General features: G+C 44.9%; 1 protein-coding gene across 1 annotated transcript in view; it reads right to left on the reverse strand.

Moving 5' to 3' along the window:
- Positions 1 to 25,830, reverse strand: part of ryr3 (ryanodine receptor 3) — a 104,768-nt gene that overhangs the window by 52,876 nt on the left and 26,062 nt on the right. Inside the window, exons 8-38 of the mRNA XM_030110457.1 lie at positions 25,332 to 25,431; positions 25,065 to 25,158; positions 24,329 to 24,403; positions 23,088 to 23,244; positions 21,040 to 21,204; positions 19,839 to 19,960; positions 19,533 to 19,713; positions 19,301 to 19,436; positions 16,456 to 16,551; positions 16,238 to 16,356; positions 14,806 to 14,939; positions 14,490 to 14,731; positions 13,138 to 13,330; positions 12,598 to 12,814; positions 12,312 to 12,416; positions 10,599 to 10,702; positions 10,037 to 10,120; positions 9,566 to 9,725; positions 9,290 to 9,434; positions 8,971 to 9,176; positions 8,581 to 8,755; positions 7,880 to 8,088; positions 7,360 to 7,523; positions 7,168 to 7,216; positions 6,898 to 7,058; positions 6,152 to 6,314; positions 5,057 to 5,143; positions 4,481 to 4,707; positions 3,418 to 3,630; positions 2,135 to 2,744; positions 1,504 to 1,704 (exon numbers count right to left, since the gene is read on the reverse strand). Coding sequence (XP_029966317.1) covers positions 1,504 to 1,704; positions 2,135 to 2,744; positions 3,418 to 3,630; positions 4,481 to 4,707; positions 5,057 to 5,143; positions 6,152 to 6,314; positions 6,898 to 7,058; positions 7,168 to 7,216; positions 7,360 to 7,523; positions 7,880 to 8,088; positions 8,581 to 8,755; positions 8,971 to 9,176; positions 9,290 to 9,434; positions 9,566 to 9,725; positions 10,037 to 10,120; positions 10,599 to 10,702; positions 12,312 to 12,416; positions 12,598 to 12,814; positions 13,138 to 13,330; positions 14,490 to 14,731; positions 14,806 to 14,939; positions 16,238 to 16,356; positions 16,456 to 16,551; positions 19,301 to 19,436; positions 19,533 to 19,713; positions 19,839 to 19,960; positions 21,040 to 21,204; positions 23,088 to 23,244; positions 24,329 to 24,403; positions 25,065 to 25,158; positions 25,332 to 25,431 — 5,094 coding nt within the window. The remainder of the gene's footprint in view (positions 1 to 1,503; positions 1,705 to 2,134; positions 2,745 to 3,417; positions 3,631 to 4,480; positions 4,708 to 5,056; positions 5,144 to 6,151; positions 6,315 to 6,897; positions 7,059 to 7,167; positions 7,217 to 7,359; positions 7,524 to 7,879; positions 8,089 to 8,580; positions 8,756 to 8,970; positions 9,177 to 9,289; positions 9,435 to 9,565; positions 9,726 to 10,036; positions 10,121 to 10,598; positions 10,703 to 12,311; positions 12,417 to 12,597; positions 12,815 to 13,137; positions 13,331 to 14,489; positions 14,732 to 14,805; positions 14,940 to 16,237; positions 16,357 to 16,455; positions 16,552 to 19,300; positions 19,437 to 19,532; positions 19,714 to 19,838; positions 19,961 to 21,039; positions 21,205 to 23,087; positions 23,245 to 24,328; positions 24,404 to 25,064; positions 25,159 to 25,331; positions 25,432 to 25,830) is intronic.

Consider the following 25,830-nt stretch of genomic DNA (forward strand, 5'->3'; position numbering starts at 1 on the left):
AATATTTAAAGCTTTAATGCTTTGCAGTTTTGCAAATCTAACATTTTATGACCCAATTTTTAAGAGACTGCATGAACCAATCATGAATGAGAATGACTAAAGACATTTCTCCTTATTAGAAAAAGGTCAAAGATTCAATTATTAAATTAACTGCATGAAGGAAGCAACCTGCAATGTGTTTCAGTGAACATTTATTGTGACACATCAACTCCTGAATTATATTTTCATATAATATCCATATGATGGCACATCGCTTCACCTCCCATACAGCCAGAGAGGAGCAATACTCTACAGCCGGTGAGCATAACAACTCTTACACCTCGCTTTAGGATTTATTTTCAGTGAGGCAATACGCTGCTGGCAGTAAAGATGCTGAAAACCAGACCAATAAAATGATCACTTTTGGGGAACGATGCTCAGCTGCGGCAAATTTTGAACTTTACTGTCACAGCCTTGACCTTTTCCACAACAGATCTGAAATGCCTCCAAAATGTCTCCACCGTCTGCAGTTAGCTCAGAAAATAGAAGTGGGTGTGGTCAATGTGCATGAAGGGTGAGCTTCGATAGAAATAAAAATAAACCTGGTCACTAAATTTAATGCTGTAAAAAGACAACACAGTTAAATATCTACATATATGTAGAGATGGACCACGGTGTACCCCATCTTTAAATACAGTCGGCTGGAAGCAGCTAAATAATTAAGTTGTACAGAAGATCAATCAACACAGCAGCTCAGGCCAGAATATTATCAGCATAATAATTAAATTCAGGAAAATAAACCCCTCTGGTGTCCGCCCCCCAGACTGACCATGGCACTGATGCCACAGCAAATTGAAACCCGACCTGTCCGAAGTAAAAGAGGCCAATCACTTCAGCATATGCTGTGAAAGTGAGTCAACTGTAGGCGATATTTTTATCTAAAAGCTATAGATGGCATCTGCCACTCTCTCTGCTGGTTTGACTTAAAATTCCAAGCACCAGCCTCTGTAAGCCCTGTGACTCTGGGCTGTGTTCTGCTTCCAAATTGAAATCTTCTATTACAAGCTATGTTTATTTGAAAAAACTAAAATCTTCTCAGGTAAATCTATCAACAAAGTCGTTGCTGCTGTGTCTCGCAATGAATCCTGAGCTGTAAACGCACTTGAAAGTTGAAGGCGCACTGGAACACGAGCCTTCCTTTGGGACTAATAACAATTTTCTCCTCCTAAATGCCAGACGTTTAGCTCTCGCTGTTCCGCCGACTCGCTCCAAGTTCAATTTAGCTTCACATATGGCCCGATTCACCCTCTGGGGCTTCCAGCAGAAAGTAAAGTTAAGAAACAAGCAAAGCCCCCAAAAAATACACAGAGAACAACAAAACCCCACGCTCCAGCTTCTCTCTAACAGCAAGGTCAGGGTTTTCACATCAAATGTGTGTGTGTGTGTGTGAGTGTGTGCCCCGTGACAAGGAACAGGATGAAGAGGGCCAGTCGATAACTGGACGGGTTCAGTGAAGTGGCGTACCTGCTCCTGCGGCGGCGAGCGAAACTCTTTGGTCTTCTTGGCGGTGACGGCGGCGGACATGTTGAGAGCCAGCATCAGCTCGTTGTAGCGGAACTTCTGGTTGTACTGCAGCTTGGAGACGAAGCTGTCGGAGAAGGAGACGATGGACTCGATGCGGTGCTTCAGCTCGCAGTCGCAGAAGTAGTGGAGCAGCTCGCACATCTGGAGAGCAACAAAAATCCAGTCTGAAGATTAAAAAAGTTTCATGTTTTTCAAAGCATCTTTTCAAGTTTATGTACAGAGAACTCATTCTCCATTTCTAAGATCTCATCTGCCTCTGTCATTTGTGGTTTCAAGTTTCCATCTTTGGCTGTTTACAGCGCTGAGGAGTTTCAGTCGTCGACGGGTCATTAGTATGCCGCCACGTCCTCGCTTTGCACTCATGCAGTCACTTCTCAGAGAGAGATAAATCATAAAAAGCTGCGAACTGCTGACAAATGGGGAATTAGTGTACCAAATCGGAAGGAGGCAAACAAGATGGGCCAAATTAAACTTGAATTAAAACTTTCAGACAAGAATGAAAGAAGTTGGTTTTTAGAGACTGGCTGCAGTCTGGATGGTGTGTGTGATTCGTCAGGACGGTTTTAATCACCTGGTGTTTGACAGACTCCGGTAGAGACTTCTCCAGCAGGCCTTTGACGGGCGACTTGCTCTCCTTCGTCTCCTCCTCTCCCGCCTCCACGGCCTTCTCCTCGTTCTTGCTCACGTCCTCCTTCTCCCCCGTGGCGGCCGCCTCGTCGCCCTTGCCCTCCTCCCCCTCCTTGCTTTCTCCGAACACGTTGGGGTCGATCAGGAGGAGGATGAGCCGCACCTCCTCGCTGGTCAGCACCCCCATGATGAGCAGCGTGCCGATCAGCTTGAGGATGGGAACGAACTGGTACTCCACGCTGCCGCCCACCGGGTCGCGGATGTGGGTGCCCCCGCCCTGCACGGCCTCGGACAGCATGCTGATGGCCTTCTCCTTCAGGACCACCAGGGGGATCTGGGGGCTGCACAGGTACTGGTGGCGTTTGGTGCTGATGATGCCGACGGGGGAGAAGTTGACCCGCGGCTTGAGGGAGGTGCTCAGGCCCACGCCGGGCAGCGAGTGCTTCTTGGACTCGTCGGGGAACAGCTTGATGGAGCGCGTCTCGTCGGTCACGGGGATGATGAACTCGTTGTTCATCATCAGACGGGCCTCTTTCGCCGTCTCGAGATGGATGCTGGGAATAATAAGAGTCGCTTCGGTCACTGTGTGTCTGGAGACACAAGCGTTTAGACAGTTCATCAATTTATTCTAGATCTGGGTCTCAAAATAGGTTCTTTAAATAATATAAATGCACCAACAGTTAAGTCTCCAGCCTCATCACACAGAAATATTAGGAGAGACCTGAGGGAGGTGACAGGGTTGCTGATCAATACCGGTGATTCAGCAGTTATTCAAATAGTGGATGGACTAATGACTGCTTTCCAAATTCATTATGCTCAAAGTTCTACAAGGAAATTATCACCCATTTCTTCCGATATTTGGGGGGGGGTGCATGATGTCAGAATAGCAGAAAGCATTCATAAAGTATGAATTTAGCCAATTACAAGGCAACAGAAGGCAATTAATTACACTCTGTGCGAGCTGGCATTGCCAATGCATTACAGAAACATCATTAGGATTTATGTGGCAAATTTCCTTTGTGAAGCTTGTTCAGCGCTTCATCATCTTAATCGTGCATGAAGCCGCAGCTCCAGTCATAAATCTATCACAGATCATCGTTAGATTATCTGATGAGTTAAAATATTTTTCATCCTTTCCTTTTCTGTTCTTGATGGATGCTCACTTTTTTGAAGACCGTTTGAACGATTGTAATTCCAAACAACTTGACCCGGTAACCGATCACACACCTGATGAGGACGTTGTAGAAGCCCTCCCTCAGCATGCCGGACAGGTACTGGTTGTCGATGGTGTAGAGGAGCTGCGACTGGTCCAAATGGCTGCACAGGGCGTGAGCGACGCGGGTGTTTCCCAGCGCGCAGAGGGAGCAGTACAGCTTCAGGGTGTGGTAGTGGAATTTCCTCAAGCCTTCCAGCTCGGACAGCTCCAGGATGTCCAAACACCTGCGAGGGGGAGTGGAGAAGATCTGAGGCAAGGTTTCTGTTGCAGAAGCGCCAGAAAAACTCAACTATCTACAAGAAAGCAAATGCTCGGACAAGGTTATTCAAGTGGACAAGTTTTGAATTTTTTTCTATTCAAAAAGTAGTTGTGGGTTAACTGTTAGGCATTTCATTTAATTTACCATTTAAAGCAACCTTTTACAAAACAATGCTGACTCCATGCATGTTTACTTCCCCTAAAATGCAATTGTTCACAAACATACATTATAAAGTGGGTGTTCTAACAACCACAACACATAGTAAAAAAAAAACCAAAACCTGATGTTTTAAGACCTTGTTAATATGCTTTAAACCCAGTGCAACATAAGTACATTTGCTAATTCGAGATGAAAACAGTTGTTCGTGTCTCACTGGGTGCTACTTCGCCAACATTTCCTAATGAACCGAATACATCTGAGCGCCCAGAGGCCTGCTCGTCTTATAATGAGACGCTGGCGGGCGCACCGGTTTATTAAATCAAAGAAAATTGATTGGGTCATCTACATTCGACCTGGGTTTAATTGGTCAAGCGTGCAATGCTCTGTTGTTACATTAAATTTCCGATGAGGTTATTAAACACATGCAGCAACATGTTTCTCTGCATTCCTAATTAGAGGCGATTCCATTAATGTGGACGAGGGAGCCGGTATTTTGATATGCCTTAGAGGAAAACAGGAGCCCGGCTGTATGAGAGCAGACTTTGATTCCTCATTTAGTAATTATGCATGACTACAGATATATAGTTTAGAAATACAATTCATATACGGTTAAAAGTTTCACAAATTTTCTCTAAATGTCAGTTGTCATGCTCTACCTGTTTTCTTCAGGTATGTGTACAGCCATCATCTGCAGCGGCTCCAGACACTGCACCACCCAGCCGTGCCGCTCGCTGACACGGGCCGTCTCCACGCTGAGGAAGGTGTTGGGCATCCGGCTCCACAGCACCGCCACGATGGTCTGCACGTCCAGGCGCGGCGGGCACTGCGGCACCGGGTTCCTGTGCTCGCTCTTGAATATGGCCGAGGACAGCGGCATGGCATCCTGAGTGCAGAGGGGGAGGAGGGGAACATTCATTTTAAATAATGTGTTTGTTGCACGTCATCCTAAAAGAGATGCCACCAGTATCGAGTTTGCAAATTTTTATGATCTAATTCTAACTGCAGTGCAGACGGTTTTAATTAAATTACCTTTCAACACCGTACCAAATGGGTCAGTGAGTCAGAAATTAGGCCTGTTGGCGAGCGTGAAGTTATTTAAAAATGAATCCCGTTAAAAACCTTAAGAAGCTCCAAGAAAATTGATTTTTCATGACATGTGACACGAATAACTAATGGATGAAATGATTGAAAGTGTCAAAGCTCGAATGAAAGACTAAAAACAACAAACAAACCTTGATCTTGACAAACTCGAACTGGAAGAGGTTTGCACTGGTCGGGAGAACAAACACGGCCGGGAAGAGCTTGGTGTTGGGCTCCACCTGAAAATATACAAAGATAAGTTATTTGTTTCACATATAGAGACAGAAAACTTACTTTATTTCAAGTGTTTGATGAAGAAACATTTATATTAAACACTTGGAGAGAACTGTCTTTTTTCTCTGGTAGGAGATTGCCCGTTGGCAACCTGTAAGCCTCTGGATTAGCTGAAGCTTTAAGTCTGAGTTCAGTGAGTATTAGTTGATGTATCGATGACAACAATCGCAGATTAAGCACAAATATGAGGACGGAGAACAAAACAACCACGGCTTTGATGCTATAATAGGACAAGAAGCTTTTCATCAGGATAAAAGCCTCCTGATTCCCTCAGCGGGTTTTTAAACAATGCCGACTCACAGTTACATCAGGCAGAGGAAAGAGGAGGAAAACAACAGAGAAAAGAATAAAACAAGGAAGATAAAAGTCATTCGGAGCATCATTTCAGCATCTCGTCAGGTCTTCAGTATGATGCCCAGCAAGCTCGGGATCAGTGAGACGAGACGAGGATTACTGAGCAGATGTCCGTCTTTGTTACGACTGTGGCTGTGAAAATAGACGAGCGCTGAGCTGAATCATCTCCTAACAGCCTCCCCAAACGTCCAGTTTGCTGCCGTGCCAATTTGTAAACGCTACCTGAAAGTAAGACCAAACAGGAAGTCTCTTTTAGTGCTCGCGGGCTATAAAACATGTGGCTGCTGCCATCTTTCAGGAGATTTAAGAGTACCAAATTGCTGAGTCAAAGCAATTAAAGAGAGGAGGATGAAAGAGTGGTTATCTCATTTTACTCAATTCCTTAGGCTTCTTTATAAGGAAACCTCATAAGGTTATTATTTATAACTAATTTAACTGATTTGTTTTGCTCCACCTGCTTGAAATGTACAATTCCACTAAAATTTGATCGATTCATTGATTGACTGAAAAAATGATACGAGGAATATTTTCGCCATGCTTGAACAGAGGACTGTAGATAAGGTTGCCCCCTCTTGTGTCTCCACGTTGAGCGGCATCACCTGATAGGTTGTGGGGAGCTCCTTGCCGTTGGCGTTGAAGGAGAGGAGGCCAGTGGCCAGGTCGATCAGACAGCCGATCTCCAGGTCGGAGCTGGAGCGGGTGGAGGGGGACGTGCCGACCGCGTCTGTTCCACACACCATGTAGCAGTTCCCTCTTTGGACACTGCAGTAACACACACACACACACGCACACACACACAAGAAGCTCAACTTAATATTCATGGGTACAAGTGAATGCATATATCTAGCGGCAAAATCAACTTGTGCGCAATGTATTTTCATTATGTGCGGCGTTGATCGATCTGAGGCGGCTTGTGACTTTCGGCTCATTCATATTCATTCTGCTCCACACAGACGCTCTCCCTCGTGTTTACTCCTCTGAATACGCAACGAGGAAGGAAACCGCCTGATAAAAGATAAGTCAATAGGTTTTGGGTTTGTCAAGGAAAGAAGGAATTACAATTCAAGGTAGAGTGCAGCCCATGGTACATTTTAAAGTGTAGAGTTTTTAAATACTATTTCTAAGACGTTTCGAGGAATGTCTATAATAACATAACTTTGTTTTCAATTCCTTCATACCGAAGTGTAGGTTTTTTTTATGTGAAATCATCAAATGGTGAGTTAGAAAATACAGCGTGATGGAAGAAACACAAAGGTCTCGCCACAAAATGCATTTTTAAGAACAAGCTGCCCTTCGGGGCTTTTAGCATAATAGGATTCGGATATTAAAACAGCAGCCGGCTTGCCTCTCGTGAACCCGGCCCCTCTCGTCTCCCAGCGTGACGGTGACGGTGCGCGTCTCGCCGAGGCTGAAGTTCTTGCTGTAGTAGTGATAGTCCGGCGTGACCCAGCCGACCCACACCGAGGCGGGGTCCTGTCCAGCAAACACTCTCACTGAGTGGTAGTACTAACAACCCAGAGAAAAAAAAAAACAAAGAGTGCAACAGGTTACTTTTACTGAGCATGGAGCAGCACTTCAGTCTACAGATGTGTTTTCAGAACTGAGATTGATTTACAGTTGTGATGCTTCCATAGTCAATGCTTCCATCTTCCTTTGGAGGATGGCTGCAGAGACAAAAACAGACCACAGGCGTTGATTATCAGGAAAAGGATTCAAGCAGTTATCAGGAAAAAAAAATGACTCAATGGATCAATCAATACAAAAGCAGACTGCACAGAGGAAAGCAGGAGATCAGGAGATGTCTGACCTGAGTTTCAGCGATTCGTCCAGCAGCTTGTCTGCGGAGTAGAACTCCACCGGCATGCTCAGTCTGCAATACAACATGTCGTTGTTGCTGTTCTGGGTGCCGTATGTCTTGTGGGTGACCTTCAGGCAAGGAGGGCTGTCCACTGTCCCGTCGATCCTCGTCACCTGAGGAGGTGGAGGTCCCAAAATATAAGAATCGCAACCCCAGAGCTCTACTCTGGATATCATTGTTCTACTAATTGCTTTGCAACACTCGCAAAAACAGTATCTAGCACATTTACACCTGCTCCTTCATATAATCAAGTGATATTCAATCATCCGAAAATGCTTATTTAATATCCACTGTAAATGTGAAGACTAAACGGGGGTCATTGTGTTCATTAACAGCAGCTGCACCGTTCATTATGACCACGGCTGCATGCGAAGGAAACGGCAAACATCCCTCTGGAGGCCAGAGTAATTGACGAGTGATACTTTACAGAGCTATAATAATACCACTAATAATGAAAATGTGTCTCTACCTCGATGTGCATGTGCTCCGGGGGGACGTTGACGAAGGTGGGCAGGCGCTTGCTGAACCACATGGTGATCTCTCTGTTCATGTTGACAGCGAACGGCTCAAAGCCCTCCTGCAGGCCACACATGGTGTAGTATTTAAAAGTGCTGGCGTCCTTGCCCAGGTTCATGCGGCCAATCTGAGACATGCCGAGGCTGCAGACGGGGATGAAGCCTGCGGGAGGAGAGGGGCCATTGGACATTTACCAGTGAGGAAGAAATGAGGAGTCAAAAGCAGTCTTATGACACATAAAGAAATGCGCTGCAACCATATCTGGTATATCTATTCTGCTGAAATGTATATCTTCATTAGCGTGAAAATTGATAGCAAGGTGTTTTGTCATGTGCTCCTGCACTTTTTAATCTGTCTACGCTGCAGAATGCATCTAATATTGGCTCTAAAAATACACTTTAATTACTTTACTGTATTCCCAATTGACTATCTTTCCTCTCTTTCCCTGAAGGACAGCTTGTTTACAGAGTAGTGGCTCAATGACATGATCAACTTCATTAAACTGAAACATCGTCGCTCAATTAGGTTTCCCAAATCTTGCCTCGTGTAAACAACTTTTAAAAAAAATCTTTCCCACGTAAGACGCTGAGGAGGTATGTAAAGTATGAATCGATAAATCATCTGTGAAGGTGAAGCGGATCGTGGACCTCTCACCGTCCTCTGTCTCGAAGTCGGCAAAGCAAAGCTCGGAGCCCTTGTTGGTGATCAGGAGCTCTCCGTTCAGGGTGAAGATCATGGATTTGTCCTCCATGTTGATCATGCAACCAACAACGTCGCCCTTTTTCCACGGATGTCCAAAGTAGCGGCTGCCTGCATGCAAGCGTCGTCCCTAAGGAAACAAAGAAACAAACGTAAGTAGAAGTAAATACTTCTGCAGAAGTAAATGAAAAACTTCACTGCAGAAAATCTGTTTCACAAAGTCATCAAAGAGGACTGCAGATAGTTATTTGCTTTTGTTTTTGCTCCAGTTATCTTTAAAATATGTCTTTATTCTAACAATTGGCTTGCTGCAGGGTAGAAAGGTAAAAGAAGAACAATGTTTACCCGATATCCATCAAAGACGAAGGCTTGGTCGTCTGAGCCCAGCTCCACGTCTGGTCTGCAGCCCGGTCTGGCCCAGCCGACCCTCATATCTCCTCCACTCAAGGCCTCAAACTCGAAGTACCACTTCCCTGTTTTCAGTGCGTACGTCTGCTCCACGCGGAAGAAGCGGATGGTCTCGATGCTCTGATCGTCTGACACGTGCACAACTTCGGCCACAGAGGAAACGAGCAGAAACGAGGCTTTAGCAAAGATGGATTCACAAACATCGAGCACCGTTTGAAAGCTGAACAATAATGAAGCGTCGGCAGCTGGGTCTCACCCTCCTGGTCAGGCGGGTCAATGTCATATCCATATCCAACCATCGTCCTGATGGCCTCTCTCAGACTGTCCCTGTTAGATTTCTTTGTGCGCTCATCCAGCAAAGCGTATGGCACCAGGCGAGGATTACGCCTGCTCTTCAAATCCTGTCAGAGAGGAAATTAAACTCTCTTTTTAAAAAAAGATAATATGCAAATAGACCACAATTACTTTTCATAGACAGAAGAAAATGAAGTGAAGAATGCTGAAGCTTGAACGGCCGGTAGATGAGGTTTACCTGCTGGATGCCATAGGTCCATCCTTGTTTGATTCGGTCTTTGGCCCACACGTTGTGTGCGTTTTCAGCCAGTTTATCAACTAGAACCTCCTGGCCTGCATTCAGCTTCACGTCAGAGAGGTCCAGTGGCGCAGGCTTATACCCATTAGACATCACGTAGCTGCAGAGAGGAAGACGTGGCAGTGGCAGCGGGTGAAGGTGAAAGCACAGTATGCAAGACCTCAAACACCAGCTTGCATTTTGGCGACACTGTGGAGCAGACAAACCTCGCCCCCATGCTTTGCAGCCTGACAACTTATTTCCATGAACTAATGGCTTATTGGCTTCGCAGGTATTCTTAATATGATGATGATGGTAGTTTGAAGTACATTGAGTATTGATTTTATGCAATGATACCATAACAACAATCAAAGTTGTCCATCTAAGCTGCAGAGCTCAATAAACCCTGAATAAAGAAGGAAAACGTCTTACTCTTTGGGCAATTTGATTTTCTTCAGATCGTCTTCAGCGTTAACATTGACCTGGGCTACATGGCAGCCCAGTGCCAACAAGGTCCTGAGAAGAAAAGAGAAACACACAACAGCACCGGGGATGAATTAAACGCTGAGACATTCCACTCTGTCAGAAATAATGTCCCCCCGAGGGTCATCGGCACAGCTCATTAGACAATGACAGATCTCCCTCAATCGATACAGCAACACGGCGAATAGCGCTCGGCTTTGGCTGCGAGGAGACAATACACGATATGTAATCGTCAGAGGGTAAAGGGGTTAAAACCTTAGTGTGAGAAGACGCTGCTTTATTGAGCCAGACAAATGTTTTTTACGGTCAGATGACTCAGTTATTTGGCTCAAATGGCCTTTGGACCAAATATTTCTGAAAAATCGATCCCGGACATCAGTGCGGAGACACAAGTCATTACAGGAGCTGCTTTAATCATATCCTCAATCTGCTGCAGCTCAGCATTCAGCAGCGGGCAGCAGCAGAACAGTAAACAGGTAATTGGATTATTTAACAAACTGCCCGGCCTTACTTCAGCGTTTCACTAGACATCTGCAAGTTGTAGTTCCTCTCAGTTTCGGGCAGCTTGATGAAATCCACAAGGCAAGGGTGCTGCCGCTTGTTGTCATCCCGAACCTGAGGAGACACCGGTGTGTCAGGTTTCACACTTTCTTTAGAAATACAAACGTGAAAATTGCTGCAGCTTCAGAACTATTGTTGAAATAGAAATATCAGAAATGTTTTTACACTTGAGTGGAATTCAGATTAACAGGCTACAGCGGTGCAATAAAATAAATGTCCTTTGTTAAATGATGCAATGCACCTCAGCCCTTTGCACTGAAGCATCTCAGATTACTAAAATGTTTATGTTTGTTTATGTAGGTAATCTGTTTGGCTGTGGACACTGCAGTTTGCCAGGATGAAGACTGCTACAGGAATGCTGTAAAACCACCGACAATAAGGACACAATTAAAATCCATACAAAAAAATGCATTACACTTCTACAGGAAAAACACTGGATGTAACTGTGATCAAGTATGACTCAGGATTGAGAGGAACAAAAGCAGCACAACAGAGAAATTCATCATAACCAGTGGGCATATGCTTTTTATTTTCCTTTGGATGACTTCAAATCTCAGGTGTTGATTTTTTAGCTGAAATAAAGACTCGCTTGGATCACTCGGGGATCAGAGTCACTAAGGCGGGAGGCTGAAGTGAGAGCTGACAGAGAAATTTATCGCTACATTCAGACTCAATCGGAGGCAGCGAGCGACTCTTTCTGATAAAGCTGAGCAGCGCCGAGGTGCACAGAAAGCACGAGGCCGTGTTGTGAAGATGCTTTTGTGCTGTGTCACTCCGGGCTCATTGAGCTCGTTACGGCTAAATTAAAGACCGAGCGGCTGTTTGGCGCTTTAAACGCTGCCCTTAATAAAAGCGAAGCACTGAGGTTAACCCCCTGAGTGCTGCTTCCTCCCAGACTTAATTAATGCGGACGCTCTACTCCGGGAAGGTGAGGCACTCATTAGGTCCGCCGTGGCGGCAGCCTCAACGGGGAATGATTCTGTGATAACTGCTACAGTACAAAGAGAGGCGGCGGGTGTGATCAGACTCCTAATGGGCTGCTCTGCGACGAGGAGCGAGAGTGACGGACGGCGGAATGATGGGACGATGATAGGAGGAAGCAGTGGAGACAGGACTGATTAAATGTCTTTATAGATGTCTGGGACGCTGACCACCATTACTCTGAGGCTCCACATTTGAGCACTTTCAATAAAAATGAGGCAGTTTTTAATCCGACAGAAAAAAAAAAAAAAAAAGCCTGATTATAACAGAAGATTAGTTATTCTGAGCACTGGAGTTCAACAAGACTGTTAACAACAAAAAGTCTCTTTGCGGCATTTTAGGATATCATTCCACATTCTCTAATGTTTGTTTTTCATCCATCAACAGCCGCCTGGGATTATTCTCCAAATCTTTAATCCTTTTTATATCAGATGAAAACTTTTCAGAGCAGAGCAAACTGCCAGAGAATATTATAACCGGAAAAACTCTTCTAATCTGTGATTTCTGACAACTGTAAACATACTGAGTTTGAAGCGTTATCCTCGATAGATCAGCAGTAAAATACTTTTAAAAACTTAGATCTGGTGCTGCAGCAACATGATGTCTTATAAATAGTTCTATTGTAGTTCATTGTAGTTATTGAAGGTCTTACATGATACAAAATGCAAAGTGTGTTGCGTACCTTGCCGTATGTCCAGCCCAGCTCGATCTTATTCATTCCCCACAGCTCATGGATGTTTTCTGCCAACTTGTCCCGGATGTTGTCCAGATGAGGAGGGAGAACAATCTGCAGAGCGACAAGAGGAACAGATGGCGCATAAAAATGGGCTGACGAATTAAAACATCTCTCTTTCTCCCATTTTGCTGCGATTTATTTTCATTCAACTGTATATTAAACACAAAAACACTTGCTCTGCAGTAATCCACACTGATCTTTCTTGGTTGTATCTCTTGCTGCAGCTTCTTACCTGGCTGGTGTCGACAGGAGTGGGAATGAAGGAGGCCTGAGAGAGGAACTGGGTGGTTCCCAGCAGATCGCGGACCCCCTCATGGTCCCTCTTGTACTCCTTCACGGGCTCCACATACATCTTCTCTTTGGGCAGCAGCGCCTCATAGCACGGGGAGTAGCCGGCGGGCGGCAAGAACTTGAAGTCGCCGTGTCGTCCGCCCAACAGAAAACGCACCCTGAGACGAGAAATTATAAAACAATGGATGGTGCTGCACAACTTTCAGTCTAACTTGGGGTTTTTTTTCTTAAACTTGCATGGTAAGTCAGTAAATACATTGTCACTAAAGGAGGAACTATAGTGGGAGGTAAATTGCATTTATACTACGGTTGGGTAAGCTTCTATTTACCATCACAGCAGGGATTTTTTTCATAAAATCTAATAAGGGGAGACAAACTTTAATATGTCTCAGCAACCAAAAAAAAAAAAATCTAAAAGCAAGCATCTCTGTTGGTTCTGTCTACACGATTTATTCTGCTCATAATGAATTCCGAGCCTTACTTGACACCTGCAGAGAAGCTGACGACCGGGAAGAAGAACCCGTCGGTGTTGAAGTCCTCGAACATGCCCTGGACGGGCTGCCCGTTGATCCTAAAGGACATGCTGGGAGCGCCCAGATCCAGACAGCAGCTGACCACGTCGTCCGAGTTCAGCAGGTGCTGGTTAATGGAGGCCACGGCCCTCGGGATGCGACCTAGACGGCGTCAGGCACAGACAGGAGGGGACGATGGATGGCTGCGTCGGCTGCAAAGTCATTGCAAATTTAGGGCAGGGTGACGGGCCGGGAGGGGAGACGGGGAGCAGGGAGCTGGAGAGAGGGGTGAGGCTGGCTTTAAAAGGAAAGACGTGGAGAGGATGTTGAGAGGTGATGGGTAATTTGAAAGATTTAAAAAGTTAGAAGGTCGATATTAGGGTGACGCTTACAGGGTAAGGGCAGAGAAGAGAGGGACTATTAAGACTTTAAGCCTCACAGTGCCAAGACAATAACCTGTAATGCAATTTCCAACTTCTGACTAGTTTCATCCTCTCTTATGAAGACGCAAAACATTTCTGCAATAAGCCGAAGCTCCAATAAAAGGCCTGTAATCATTAAATAAGGTGCCGGGCTTCTCAGGAGGTATAAAGGAAGTGCAGTGAAGCACTCAGTCTGTTCTGTCCGGGTTGGACGGGAGAATTTTACATCACTGTCAGCGCTCCGTGTCCTTTGCTGTTGATGTGAAATGGAAAAAGCGGCCTAGAGCGTGGACAGCAGGCTCCTGCATTATTCACTGTAATTTCTTTCAGGGCAGAGTCCCTCCACGTGTCCTTTCTGTTTCTGCATTACAGGCAAGGTCTGCTCACCTCAGACTGGGATTGGGTTATTTAGCGAGCTCAAATATTGCGAGGCATATCCAGCCCACAAAAAACTGAGTACGCTCTCACTTCTGCATTGTTGGTTTGTAGGTCTGTCTCATAGGAATTCCAGAAAGAGCCCAAAACAAGATAAGCTCAAATGTAAATCAGTGCGAAATGCAAACATAAAACAATGAATTTTCTCTTCCAGGTTAAGCAGAGAGGAGTGTTTTCACATTAGAATTCATTGTTTCCTGTTGTCTTATAGCCATCCATGCAGGTCAAACAATCCCCAAGCACCTATACATATACCTTATACCAACTCAGTCCCAAGAGAAGAATGAGATTAATGAAGCTGAAATATAGAGATATTTTGATAAATCCAAAAACAATTACAGCACTAATACAGAGAGACACAGAATCCCTCACACCAAGGGCCAATGGAGCTGAAGATGCATGTCTTTGAAGAGTGAGACAAACCCAGAGCCATTCAGTATAAAATCTTCAACTGAGATGCTTACCTGACCAGAGATGAAGCCCATCAAAGCTGTAGGAGTACAGATCATCCCCGACTCCGTTCCCTCCCCAGCCCTCTCCTCCGCCGGGGTACGGAGCGTAGCCCTTGGTGTTGGCCCAGCCCACTCTCAGGTGAGTCGGCTCCCCAGTTACGAAGTGGTCAACCTGGTCAATGACCAGCTCGAAATACCACTTCTTATACTGAGCAGAACCCTCTGCCATGCCCAGGAAGATGTTCGGCCTCATGCTGCAGGAGAAAACAGAGGATGAAGGAGGAAGCTCGGATACAGCGCCATGCCGTCTCACAGCAGTGTTCTTTACCTCTGCACGTCATTGACCAGTCGGGTCTGCAGCAGCAGGTCCCTCTTGGGAAGCAAGTTGTCGCAGATCAGATTCTGATTGGCTCTCACGGCGACTCCATTGCAGACGCAGAGGGAACACAGGACATCCAGAATCTGAGAGGAAAACAACAAAGCAGCACTTGTGTTAGCCGCTCGATCGGTTTCACCCGATCGGAACGATCATCCACACACAAGGACACGAAACGCTACACCTTGTTATCTCGTGTAAATAATCAGTCATACGGGGAGGTTACTCTTCAAAAGCAGAGCACACACTGTGTTCAGGTCAGCAGGACCTCCCAAACTGTCACTCATGATTCGCAGCTGCTGTTTACGAGGGCGCCCTGTCGTGCCCGGTACCGTTTACAGTGTAAACATTAGTAGACAGAGACATGACAACCCTCTCTGTAAACAGAGGTGCCAAAACCAACAGAGAGACCCTCACTTCAGGAGAGGCTCAGACACGGGCCTGAAAAGCACAAACTCTGGTTCAGTTTCTCTAATCAAGCATGGAATGTTCTCAAAGTGCAGAAGTTGCCTTTTGAAGGATTAACTCTTCGATCCATATGAGTTCTTCGAACAAACAACTTCTAACATTTTTCTTAAACAAGGTCATGGTTTGGAAAAGTCTTGAGAGTTGGAGATGGAGCTTTCATCAACACTGAAAGTAAACCATCTAATTCAATAATCACAAGTTCTTTGAGGTCACATTTAAGACTTTTATGTTTTTTTAATGATTTTCATCTGGCCTGGATGCAATACATCGATAGATCTGTGTTTTATAATTCATTGAGAGGGCTGTGTTTAGTGCTCATGTTGGGAAGACGGCCCTCATACATTCATTCATCGTCTATCTGCCCCGAGGTGCAGGATCTGATCCCAGCTGCCTTTGGGGCACATTCCTGAACATCTTGTCAGTATTATCACATCCAGTTAGAGATACCGGTGAACTGAACTAACGCGTTTCTGGAAATGAAGAAAAAAGACGTAGTACTCAAAGGACTCAATCCAGATTCAAACCTGCTGTGAAGCATGAGCGCTGAACACAGCTTCAATGTGCAGAACAAGTGTGAATGAGATAAAACATGAAGTAGTTCCTGGATAGACAGAAACGCTAAAAGTGAACCATTTCATCAGTTTTGTCATTGAAAGGAGTAAAAGTACTGATCTGGATCGATGTATGGGTAGGGTAAAAGGGTAAATACTGCATGTAATAAAGTGATAAAGCTGATGTGATGATAGATGGATGGAGTAAAAGTATACTTTTGTGAGAAAAATACATCCTCAAAAAACGAAACGAGACAAAAAGTCTACTTGAGCATCTCGATGCCGTTTAGGGCCTTATATCAAAAGTCAAACACATCTGTCTAATATTCAGGCTTTTTCTTTGACACGACAGTGTTTGTGCCCACCTTGTGGTTGCGCCCATGCTTGTAGAGCAGAGAGATGATGGATTTAATGTGCCCTCTCTGGATGATGTTCAGAGCCTCTGGGCTTTCTACCAAGATGCAGTGAAGGACTTCCAGGATTCCTGGAGGGATTATACGAAACGTTTGCCATTACTGGATCAAACGTGCATCGGGAGATGGCATCAGAACATCAGCGTAGGGATTTATTGCGGCCACCATACCTGATGAGGATTCAAGCCTCTCCAGTTTGCTGACCAACCAGTCCAATTTGCGGGAGAACTGAGTGCAGTTGTTTCTGTTGCCACGGATCAGTGAAGCTGCACAAGAAATATGGAAACAGTTTAGAAATGACCACAGCAAACACACACTATGCAAAATTTGTAAAATAAATGCGTCCAAATGGTGAATGAATGAGTGCTGAAGACATTAGTGACAGTTTGGTTCAAGAAGCAGATATCAAAACTCAACAAATCTATGAAATTATCCGTTACGAGCTGCTATAAATTCCTTTTATTTGAGTCAGGTGCTTCCTTGCCTTCCTAAAAGCTGAGGTGTGTTGCACAATGTCGTTCCTCTGCCCACTGTGGTAACATTAAGAAGTCTGCTCATTACTTTTCTGTCTCATTTTTCACCATTTGGATTCAGCGACACTCGACTGATAATGCAAGTAAAACAATTTAGCAGCACTCTGTGCCAAAGGAATACTGATGGGTGTCTAATCTCCTTTAATTCTGGGAAAGCTGTGATTCGATGTGAACACGGGGCCGGAGACACACCGCCAGTCAAGGGCACAGATGCTCACTGTGAGTGATGTTAATGTGAAGGTAAAGGTCAGACACAACGGGAGCACCTGCGACTCCACGGAGCACGGACTTAAACCGACTGCTTAAATTAGCATAGAGATCACCAAGTTACACTCATCAATGAATACACTGAGTGCCATGCTTGAAAAATAATGGCAACGGTTTCATAAAGCATTTCAATTAGTAGAACTCTCCACTGAATGAAACACTCTCTTTATTTTCACCTTTAGCACAAAAATATGAATCTGTCATTATAAAGAGGCCCATAATTAAAATGCATTGCAATTAACATGACAGCGTAGTATTCCTTCAAAGCTATGCATTTAGTAACTAATTACAGTATGTTCAGCAGGATGTCACAGGTACAGAAGCAGAGGGGGAAATTTATTCAGAGATAATCACAAAGCTTTCGAAATTAAATTTCTCTCACTAAAAAATTTAATATTTATTCATGGAAAATTAGAATAACTGCTTTTCAGGAAGTATTGAATCTCAATATGCTGATGAATAGCACCTTATATCTACTGCTTTTCAATATAATGATGAGCTAAAATAATGATATAGTGTACAGATTGTCTAAATGAACAATTTAGTTTTGGGGAGTTTTCCAACTATCAACCTTCTACATCTGAGTGGCTTTAGATCAACTGTGGGCTGTCTACCAGTCCCTCTTTGGACTTTTTAAATGGCAGGCAGTCAGGCTAAATCTCTTTTGAAGTCTGAAATGGGTACCTGATACCTGCAGAATTAAAGGTGCTGTAGGCAGGATTTTGCTAGTCAATGCTAATTTTTCTGTGTTTTCTTTGGATTAAATGTTAGAGTATCCATTGATAATCCTTTAGGAGTGTAGCATAATTGCACTACAGCGAAGGCGCAGCGTTTCCATCTGTCTTTGTTCTGAGCTGAAATGGAATCTCAACAGCTCCAGGTATCTTTGACCAATTAGAAGAGCCCATGAGGCTCTAACCGTGATTGGTCGAGGGGCGTTCGTCACACGTTCTTGTTGGAGGGGCTTAACTTGCGTAAGGGCGTGATGTCAGAGAAAACAGGACAGGATTGGCTGTGCTGGGTTTCAAATCGCCATCTTAGATGGGTCAAATTGCCATCTTGCTGAGGTAACCCTAAGCAAGATGGCGGAGATGCGGAATCCTGCCTACAGCACCTTTAATTTTGTTTGGTTAAAAAAAGAACGCAGGTCAATACACAGAGGCATTGATTTATCAATTTACATTTTTATACACCTGTTCCAGTCATAGTAGTAGTAATCTCTACATTTATTCTGATCTTTCCTTATCTTACACTTATTTAATATACATTCTACTTTCTCAAAACAGCTACATAAATAAAAGACAGCTCAACTGGCCGATAGCTGTGTGGAAGTTTGCATGAACGGATGAATGTCACTGATCAGTTAAGTGATATAAGTCAGCTAAAGAAGTAGAAAGAAGCGACACAAATCTCACCATGTTCTCACCATTCAACAGACACGTTGACCACCGCTTAAGATAAATAACCATCACTAACCATCCTCTCTAGCTGTGGGGGAGGTCAGAACAAGCAAAGCCCACCAACAATCTATCAAGCAGAATCTGCTTCAGCGGACTGCCTCCTGTATCCTTGGGGGTGACTCCACTGTGGGGAAGGTGCGCTCAGAGGGCTGTGTTTGTGTTAGTGTGGAGGATGTGTGTGTGTGTGCATGTGGGAGCACATGCAGGAGAGGTGGTGATGAATATAAGGACAGTCAAGGTGAGCCGAGGGGAGGCCGCTGACGGGAGCGCTCGGATGACAGCGAAACAAACTGCACAAGAGCAACTTGTCCAAAATAAAAGTTTTCAGGGTCGAGGCTTCAGCTTCCCCCGGCCTCGATATGAAGGGAAAAGATGATAATGCCGGCATTTTGCTAACGACGCCATCTTTCCTCCAAATATTCAGCTCAATACTTTTTGATATGCCCACATTAACTTAACAGAATGGATCTGACCTCGTCAGAGCCCTGCAGAAAGAGTCATTCTCTCTTCATTCCTTTGTCACAAATATATACAGATAATATCATGTGAAGGCTTCCGGCTTTCCAAAGGAAAGTATAGACGAGCAAGTGGGGAAAAAAAGAAAGAGCGCGGGCAGAACAAGAGGAGATAAAGTGTGAAGGAGGAGGATTAGTGGAAGACACTGAGGGAATATTTGTGCTGTCCGTCATTGCCGAGTCAAACCGAGGTCGAAGAAGACGTGCGCCACGTGCGACTGCTCGCTCCTTACTCCTTACCTAAAAGTTCATAGAGGAGGTTCAGAATGTCTTTCCACGCCGCTCCGGCCTCCTCCCCGGCCTTCTCCGCAAAGTGAGCCGCACTGTTGTACAAGTTCAACCGGTCGATGCATTTGGACAGGAGGGTCAGCATTCCCTGACACAAGAAACAGAAATATATTAACATAAAAATTACACATTACGTAAAATTATAGAAATATCCCTTTTTAAACGTGTGTTCCCTTTCTCCCACCTCCTCTTTGAAGAGGTCTTGCCGTTTGATGAGCGACCGGAGCAGACACTGCTTCTCCTCGTGCTCCAGCTCCGAGTCGGGCTGCTTGAAGTACTCGATCAGGTCGTTCAGCGTCTGCAGCACCTCTTCGACGTACCCGGCGACCGCCATAGATTCACCGGCAGCAGTGCTGTCCAAAGCCCTGGGAAGATACGGGCAAGCAATACGAGTCAGGTTGTTAACTTCGAAAGGACGCGCGGCGATTGATCACCATGTGGGTGTTTGGTCACGCAGGCTCTTTGTTTCCCTCCACCACTCTGTCCTTACTTGATGAAGTTGGTGAAGAGGAACGTGGTGTTACGGATGATGCGCGCCGCCCGAGACTCCTCGTGCTGGCAGCGCTGGAGGATGAGACCATCGTCCATGTGGCCCTCAGAATGCAGGCAGGCCTGGACCGAAATACAGACGTTAAGAAAAAACGCAACACACACAGAACTGATGTGCAGCGTTGTTGAATAATAATCGCCTATAAATCCTTTCAATTGCAGGACCGTGATGAGAGTGTAAATGTATAAAGGTTATAGCACGCTCGAGGTCGTGTTGTTGTACTAAATTTTAGCACGGCTGTGATTATGTCCTGAACTCGTCAACCTCGTGCCAACAACCAAATCACAGCCGGGCTGACATTCAATCCAACAGCGCTTCCTCTTGTGTGGCTGCTTCGCTATAGCGGCGCCTTCCGTCACCCACCAGCTCAAGAGAATGCAACCTGTAGCTGTGAAAGCTCGATGAAATCCGACTCGCCCTAATCAAACGGCGTAATCAAAGCCGGCAGGTGGGAAGGAGGACGGCGAGCGTGAAGTGACCATCGCCTCCGAGCCGTCAGGTGCGCTGGCACGCCGCCACGGCTGCACGGACGGCCTGGCGCCCGCACCGGGTTTGCGTTTGATGTCCCTGGATGCGTGCCCGGCAGTGAGCGGCGTTCGCGTGCCGCCCTAATCCTCCTGTATCACCCTCTGTGCGGTCCATTATCACATTTAAATGGGTCGCTGCCCCGTGTGTGCTGGACGTCTACGGGGGGGAGGGGTGTCAGTCACCGCAGTGGGTTTAGATCTTATATCCTCCTGGTTATATGATGCAATGAATACTAAATGGTGAGGATCTGGGACCTTGGTTCAGGCACATAAGCGGCGAGGCAGAAGTCAGACATGCTGCGGACACGGCTATAACTAATCCTGCGGCGGAGCGGGGGTGTCTTCCAATTGATTTAACTGGCAGGTCGATTCAAAGTGTCGTGTGTCCTTGGACAAGATTTACTGCGAGCGAGCACCTGGCATGGCAGCACGGTCCGCCGTCCACAGTGTGAGCAAGCGTACATGGATGGAGGAGGACCACATTTTCGCTATCAGACTGTTAAACGCCATTATTATCATTAATGGCTGTACTTATTAACTACTGCATCTAGAATTGTTAAACAGGCCGTTGCAACAGCGACTGAAAATCTTTTTCAGACTCCCGTTAGGTTTACCCTTCTTTTCAGGGGACCGAGACGAGACGACTTGGCGTCGGGCGCCAGGTAGGACAGCCACAGGCCCGTCTCCATGTGCATGACGAAGCAGACCGAGTCTCCGTACTTGATCTCCGGCGCTCCCATGCCGTCGATGTCCCTCTTCGGGCCCGAGTCGACCTTCTCCTGTTATTTTCACAATCCGAGACACATAACATCAGCACAGACACAGGACCACAGAGTCCACACGAGAAATATGACAAATGAAGATATATTGTGAGCAGATGTAATCAGGGAGGCAGGTTAGGCAGAGTACATCCAGTCTGCTGCCGGCCTCATTACCTCTGCTGGAGCAGAGATGGAGCGATGCTGCTGATTGCAGCCGACAGAAAGTGGCGGGGAACATATTAATGACGGTGTTCAACATGGCAACGTTTTGACCTTCTTAAATATAAGAAGTGACTATCTGAGATGGGTGGAGTGAGTCAGGCATTATTATAGAAAATATGGTGACGATTTGAAAAAAACAAAATAGAATAATTTTTTTCTAAAGAAGCATTGGTGCTCAGATTCTTGACAAAGTCTATGTGTCCCGCCAGAAGTGATTACTACAAGGGCACTCAGACTACAGTGTCAGAAGTATGATAAGTCTGGAGAATAAAGCCTTGGACGCTGACAGAACTCAGGAGAAGACGTCCAGACTCGAGCTCGTGCCGATAATAGAATCTCTGCAGGAACAATGTGGCTCCATGAAGGTGACTCCAGGCACACAGAGCTCTCTGTGTGTGGCGATCAGGACGGCTTACTCAACAAACTGTAAATCCAAGAAATCAGCTGAAGATAATTCTATAAATATGAACTAGGGGTTGGGGAGGGGTGGGGGGTCTACTCTATTTCTTGCACAGATCTCCTACCTCGCTGGTTTTGCTCCAACTATTGCCTCTGAAGCTCCAGCTCCACCTGCTCCTCCCATAGTGCATCATTCTTGCCGTCAATCAAAGCATTTGAAACGCAGCATTCTAAATATTCAGAATTTCTGTGGTGTTTCACAAAGCTCAGCGTAGCACCGGGCACTTCTTAGACTCATTTCCAGGAGACACGATGTCATTCTTACATTCAGACCAATGATGCAGCTTAAAATGTGCCGTGGTTTGAGAAGAGTTTAAACTGTAAATCCAGAAATATATTTTTACCTTCTACACAGAAACTCAGAGTTAAAGACATAAAGCCAAAATTAACTTCAAAAGTTGTGATGTTAAACTACTGTTTTTAAGAAAACATCATTCACAATTCACACCCAGGCAACAAGTAAGAAGGATTTTAAACATAAACACATGAGCCTGGGCTTTTTGGGATATCAGCGTTTTTTTTTTTGTTTTTTTTTTTTTTTGTTTTTTTTGTTGTTTTGTTTTTATCTTAATGAAAGAGAAGGAAATAAACTGCAACCTGCTGCCATATCGTCTGCCTTCCACAGCACATTCTACAAGCACTGCATTCCTCACCATCAGCAAAATACCTGCTTTTAATTAAAATTTAAAGTAAACGGTGTGCTGTTTTATCTCGAGGTATTTTTAGTTCCAAGATATTATTCTGGGAAAACTCATTGCAGCGTTTATCAAAGTGAGAGCGGGAGAAGAGATTGTCGTAAATGAAAGAAGTGAGGGAATGCAAAATGAAAGTGCAGAGTTTAACTCCTCGATGCGTCGCGGTCGCTTCGAAATGCTGCGGCGGTAATGGTGAGCTTCTCCTGCCTGCTGCACACGAGCGAGCTGAACGTTTGCTCTCACGGCCGCAGTGTTTTACAGTGTGGTCTATTCAGCCGCTGTGAAAAGGTCAATTTATGGTGGCGAGGCATGAGCTCATTAAGCACTTCCAGACAAGCCTCGGGACTTTTACGCTTTGATTCAGAGGACACAGGGGAGGCTATTCTGAGTCCTCCTTTTAATGAGGCGAGTTAACTAAGAAAATTTACTTCCAACAACACCCTGTTTCCAGATGATGCCACTGCTTTGCTCCTGGGAGCTCGTGAGCTAAATCATGTTGATACAAAGGGGGAGGGCGGCGCCGACCTTGGAGGCCCTGAAGCAGAAGGCGGTGGACTTGGTGTCGGACTTCTCCCGGTCCTGCAGGACCAGTCCCCGGTCTTTGGTCAGAGCCAGATAATGGCCCGTGGAGAGGTGGCGTAATCGGAACGGCTGGCCCCATCGGATATGGCTGCCGCTCCAGCTGAACACAGAGAACCGGCGTCACATGCGTACACTGAGGAGTTCAGTGCCGAGAGTCAGAACTCAGACAAATACATTTCTGATTTGTAAGGTTGTGATTAAAATATGCACAAAATCCCTAATCAGCTAGTTTAATTATTGTAATAGAACTCGTCATATTGTTATTCTTCAAGGGCTCCAAATTATCCAAATTCATTCACAAGCCAACTAATTAAAAGAAACCTTTATACTACTAAATCTTATCAACGAAGTTGTTCTTCTTGTTGTTCTTGCATTATTCTTGAAATTTGCGGATCAAACATTATTTATGTTGCATGCATCAGGCCAGCAAGGGAAATGTTGAAATCACTGCAGTTGTGAAGAATAAACGATAAAGCACAGTAATATCATTATCAAACTAACTTTTTCTGAATTTGCATAAATGATGCTTCTTGTCTCAGTGTTGCTTTTAAGTTTTTATCTTGTTTTTATTTACTGTTCAGGTTGTTCGTGACTTGTCTTGCTTCTGAAGCCGCCCCGTCTTTCTAGTTAAGCTTTTTCAAAGTGAAATATTAACATTCAATGAGATGCCACCTGGAAAAAAAATAGCTTGAACTTCTTTCCCTGAGCCCAAAGGAAGACTGCATGTCCTGATAAATGCACCTGCGCCTTTTCAAAGACTCTGACAGGCGTCCCGGTGAGAGCCGGGAGACAAAGTGCCGCCAGGGAAATTGCGTGGGTGGCCAGTTAAAGAAAGGAAGCAGAAGAAAGAGGAGAGGAGGCTGACAGACAGAAGATCGGTAGATTGAAGGGGACGGTAAACAGACGCTCACATTCAGCAGGACTCCGCCTGCTAATTGGTAGCGACAGCTCAGAGCACAGAGAGGTGAGGCTATATATAACCCACAGCTGTGTAACTGTGACATTTATACATGAAGCAGCTTTTCTCTCTATTGTTTCTAATCGCACCACTCAAATGGGACGCTGTCTTTGAGTATTTCAGAGAAAATTCGAAGTCAGGGTTTCACACGACTGACTCCTCTCAGAGTCTTTATTTAGACGGTGTCTGTGTGAGTGTGAACGTCTGCGTCAAAGCGTGATTTTACCTGATCCTGAGAGGCTCCAGTCTCCACAGAGAGCGGGCCTTTGAGGCTCCCTTTCCTGCCTCATAGTTGACTCTTCTGAAAGCACAAAGACACGGATCTCAGTTATTTCAGAGGTTCAACACGCAAACAAGCGACCATTCCTAACAGCAGCAGAGGAAGAATCAAGAGAAACCCTGATAAAGCCTCACTGCTAAAACAGGCTGGGAAATCTTTACAAATATAAAAAGCCATCAGAAAAATAAATACTCACTGATATCAACTAAATACTTCAAGTTTTATTTAAGTAAAGACATATTGTTACTTGTGTTATATTCCCTTTTCTGGAATAAACAATTTCTCCGCTTAACACGAACTCTTTACTAAGTGTAACTCGTGCATGAGAAATGGTGAAGCTGAGTGGATTTTTCTGAATTGAAGCTGCAACTTTTCTTCATTTAAACACCCGCTAAACGGACGGCGGTTACAGTTCAGGGGTTTAACATGCAAGTAATCATTGACTCAATATAAGCAAGAAAATTACACAATGTGCAAAAATGGTCAACAAACTGGATGAAAGTCTGAAAAAGCAATTAGATTATTAATTAAAAAAAATGTTGAGGCCATTTATCCCAGGAAAAAGTTAACAAAGTTAGAATAGGCTGATGTAATCTGCAGCAACATAACGTGCAATATGAGACTGAAAACTGAGCGTGCATGCCTCTCTTATGTCTCGCTAACTCAGCTGAGTTTAACTTACCTCTGCTCCTCTTCGCTCTTGTCCGCTCCGGGGATGGTCAAACTCTCATCATGGCCGTGACAGAGACGCATCACGTGGCCACCAATCAAATATCCTAACAACAAAAACTGAGTTCATTTTGGGTTTTCTTTGTTCAAAAAACATATACTTGAGATTTCCTTTATTTATTTATTTTTTTTAACAGGCTTAATGTGTGCAGATCTGGAACCTCAATATTGAATTTTACGCGTTTTAGTGAACATCTCTTATCTGTGGTCACAAACTCACCTACAGCCATGTTCCCTGAGGAACAGGTCGGCTGGACGTTCCACAGCGTCTGCATGAAGGAGGCGTCCACCTGAATGTTGCCATTGGAAATCGAAAGATGCTGCAAAAGAGAAAATACAGTGCTTTAGATGACACAGTGCTGTTTCCTCTGCAGTAACGTGAAAATAACACATTTTATATATATATGTAGCTCTATATCTATATAGCCAAATAAGAAGATACCGGTACATTCTGAATTTAGTTTTGCAAATGTTTGCATTCTGCAGAGAGGAGTACATTCTAGATTTCAGAGCACACCACACTCCTAGACCGATAAAATGTAACTCTGAAAACTTGCACTTTTTCGTCCCTAATATATGTTTGTATGGATTTTATTACACTGACATTTGCACAGCAGGTTAAATCCCAAGACACAAAGCGGAGGGAAGCTAGAGGCATAATTCAGCCCAAGTGCACACAGAGCAGGCGCTCAGGTCCTAAAAAGACATCAAACATCCAG

The sequence above is a fragment of the Salarias fasciatus genome, chromosome 15, assembly GCF_902148845.1.
Source record: "Salarias fasciatus chromosome 15, fSalaFa1.1, whole genome shotgun sequence".
NCBI lineage: Eukaryota > Metazoa > Chordata > Actinopteri > Blenniiformes > Blenniidae > Salarias > Salarias fasciatus.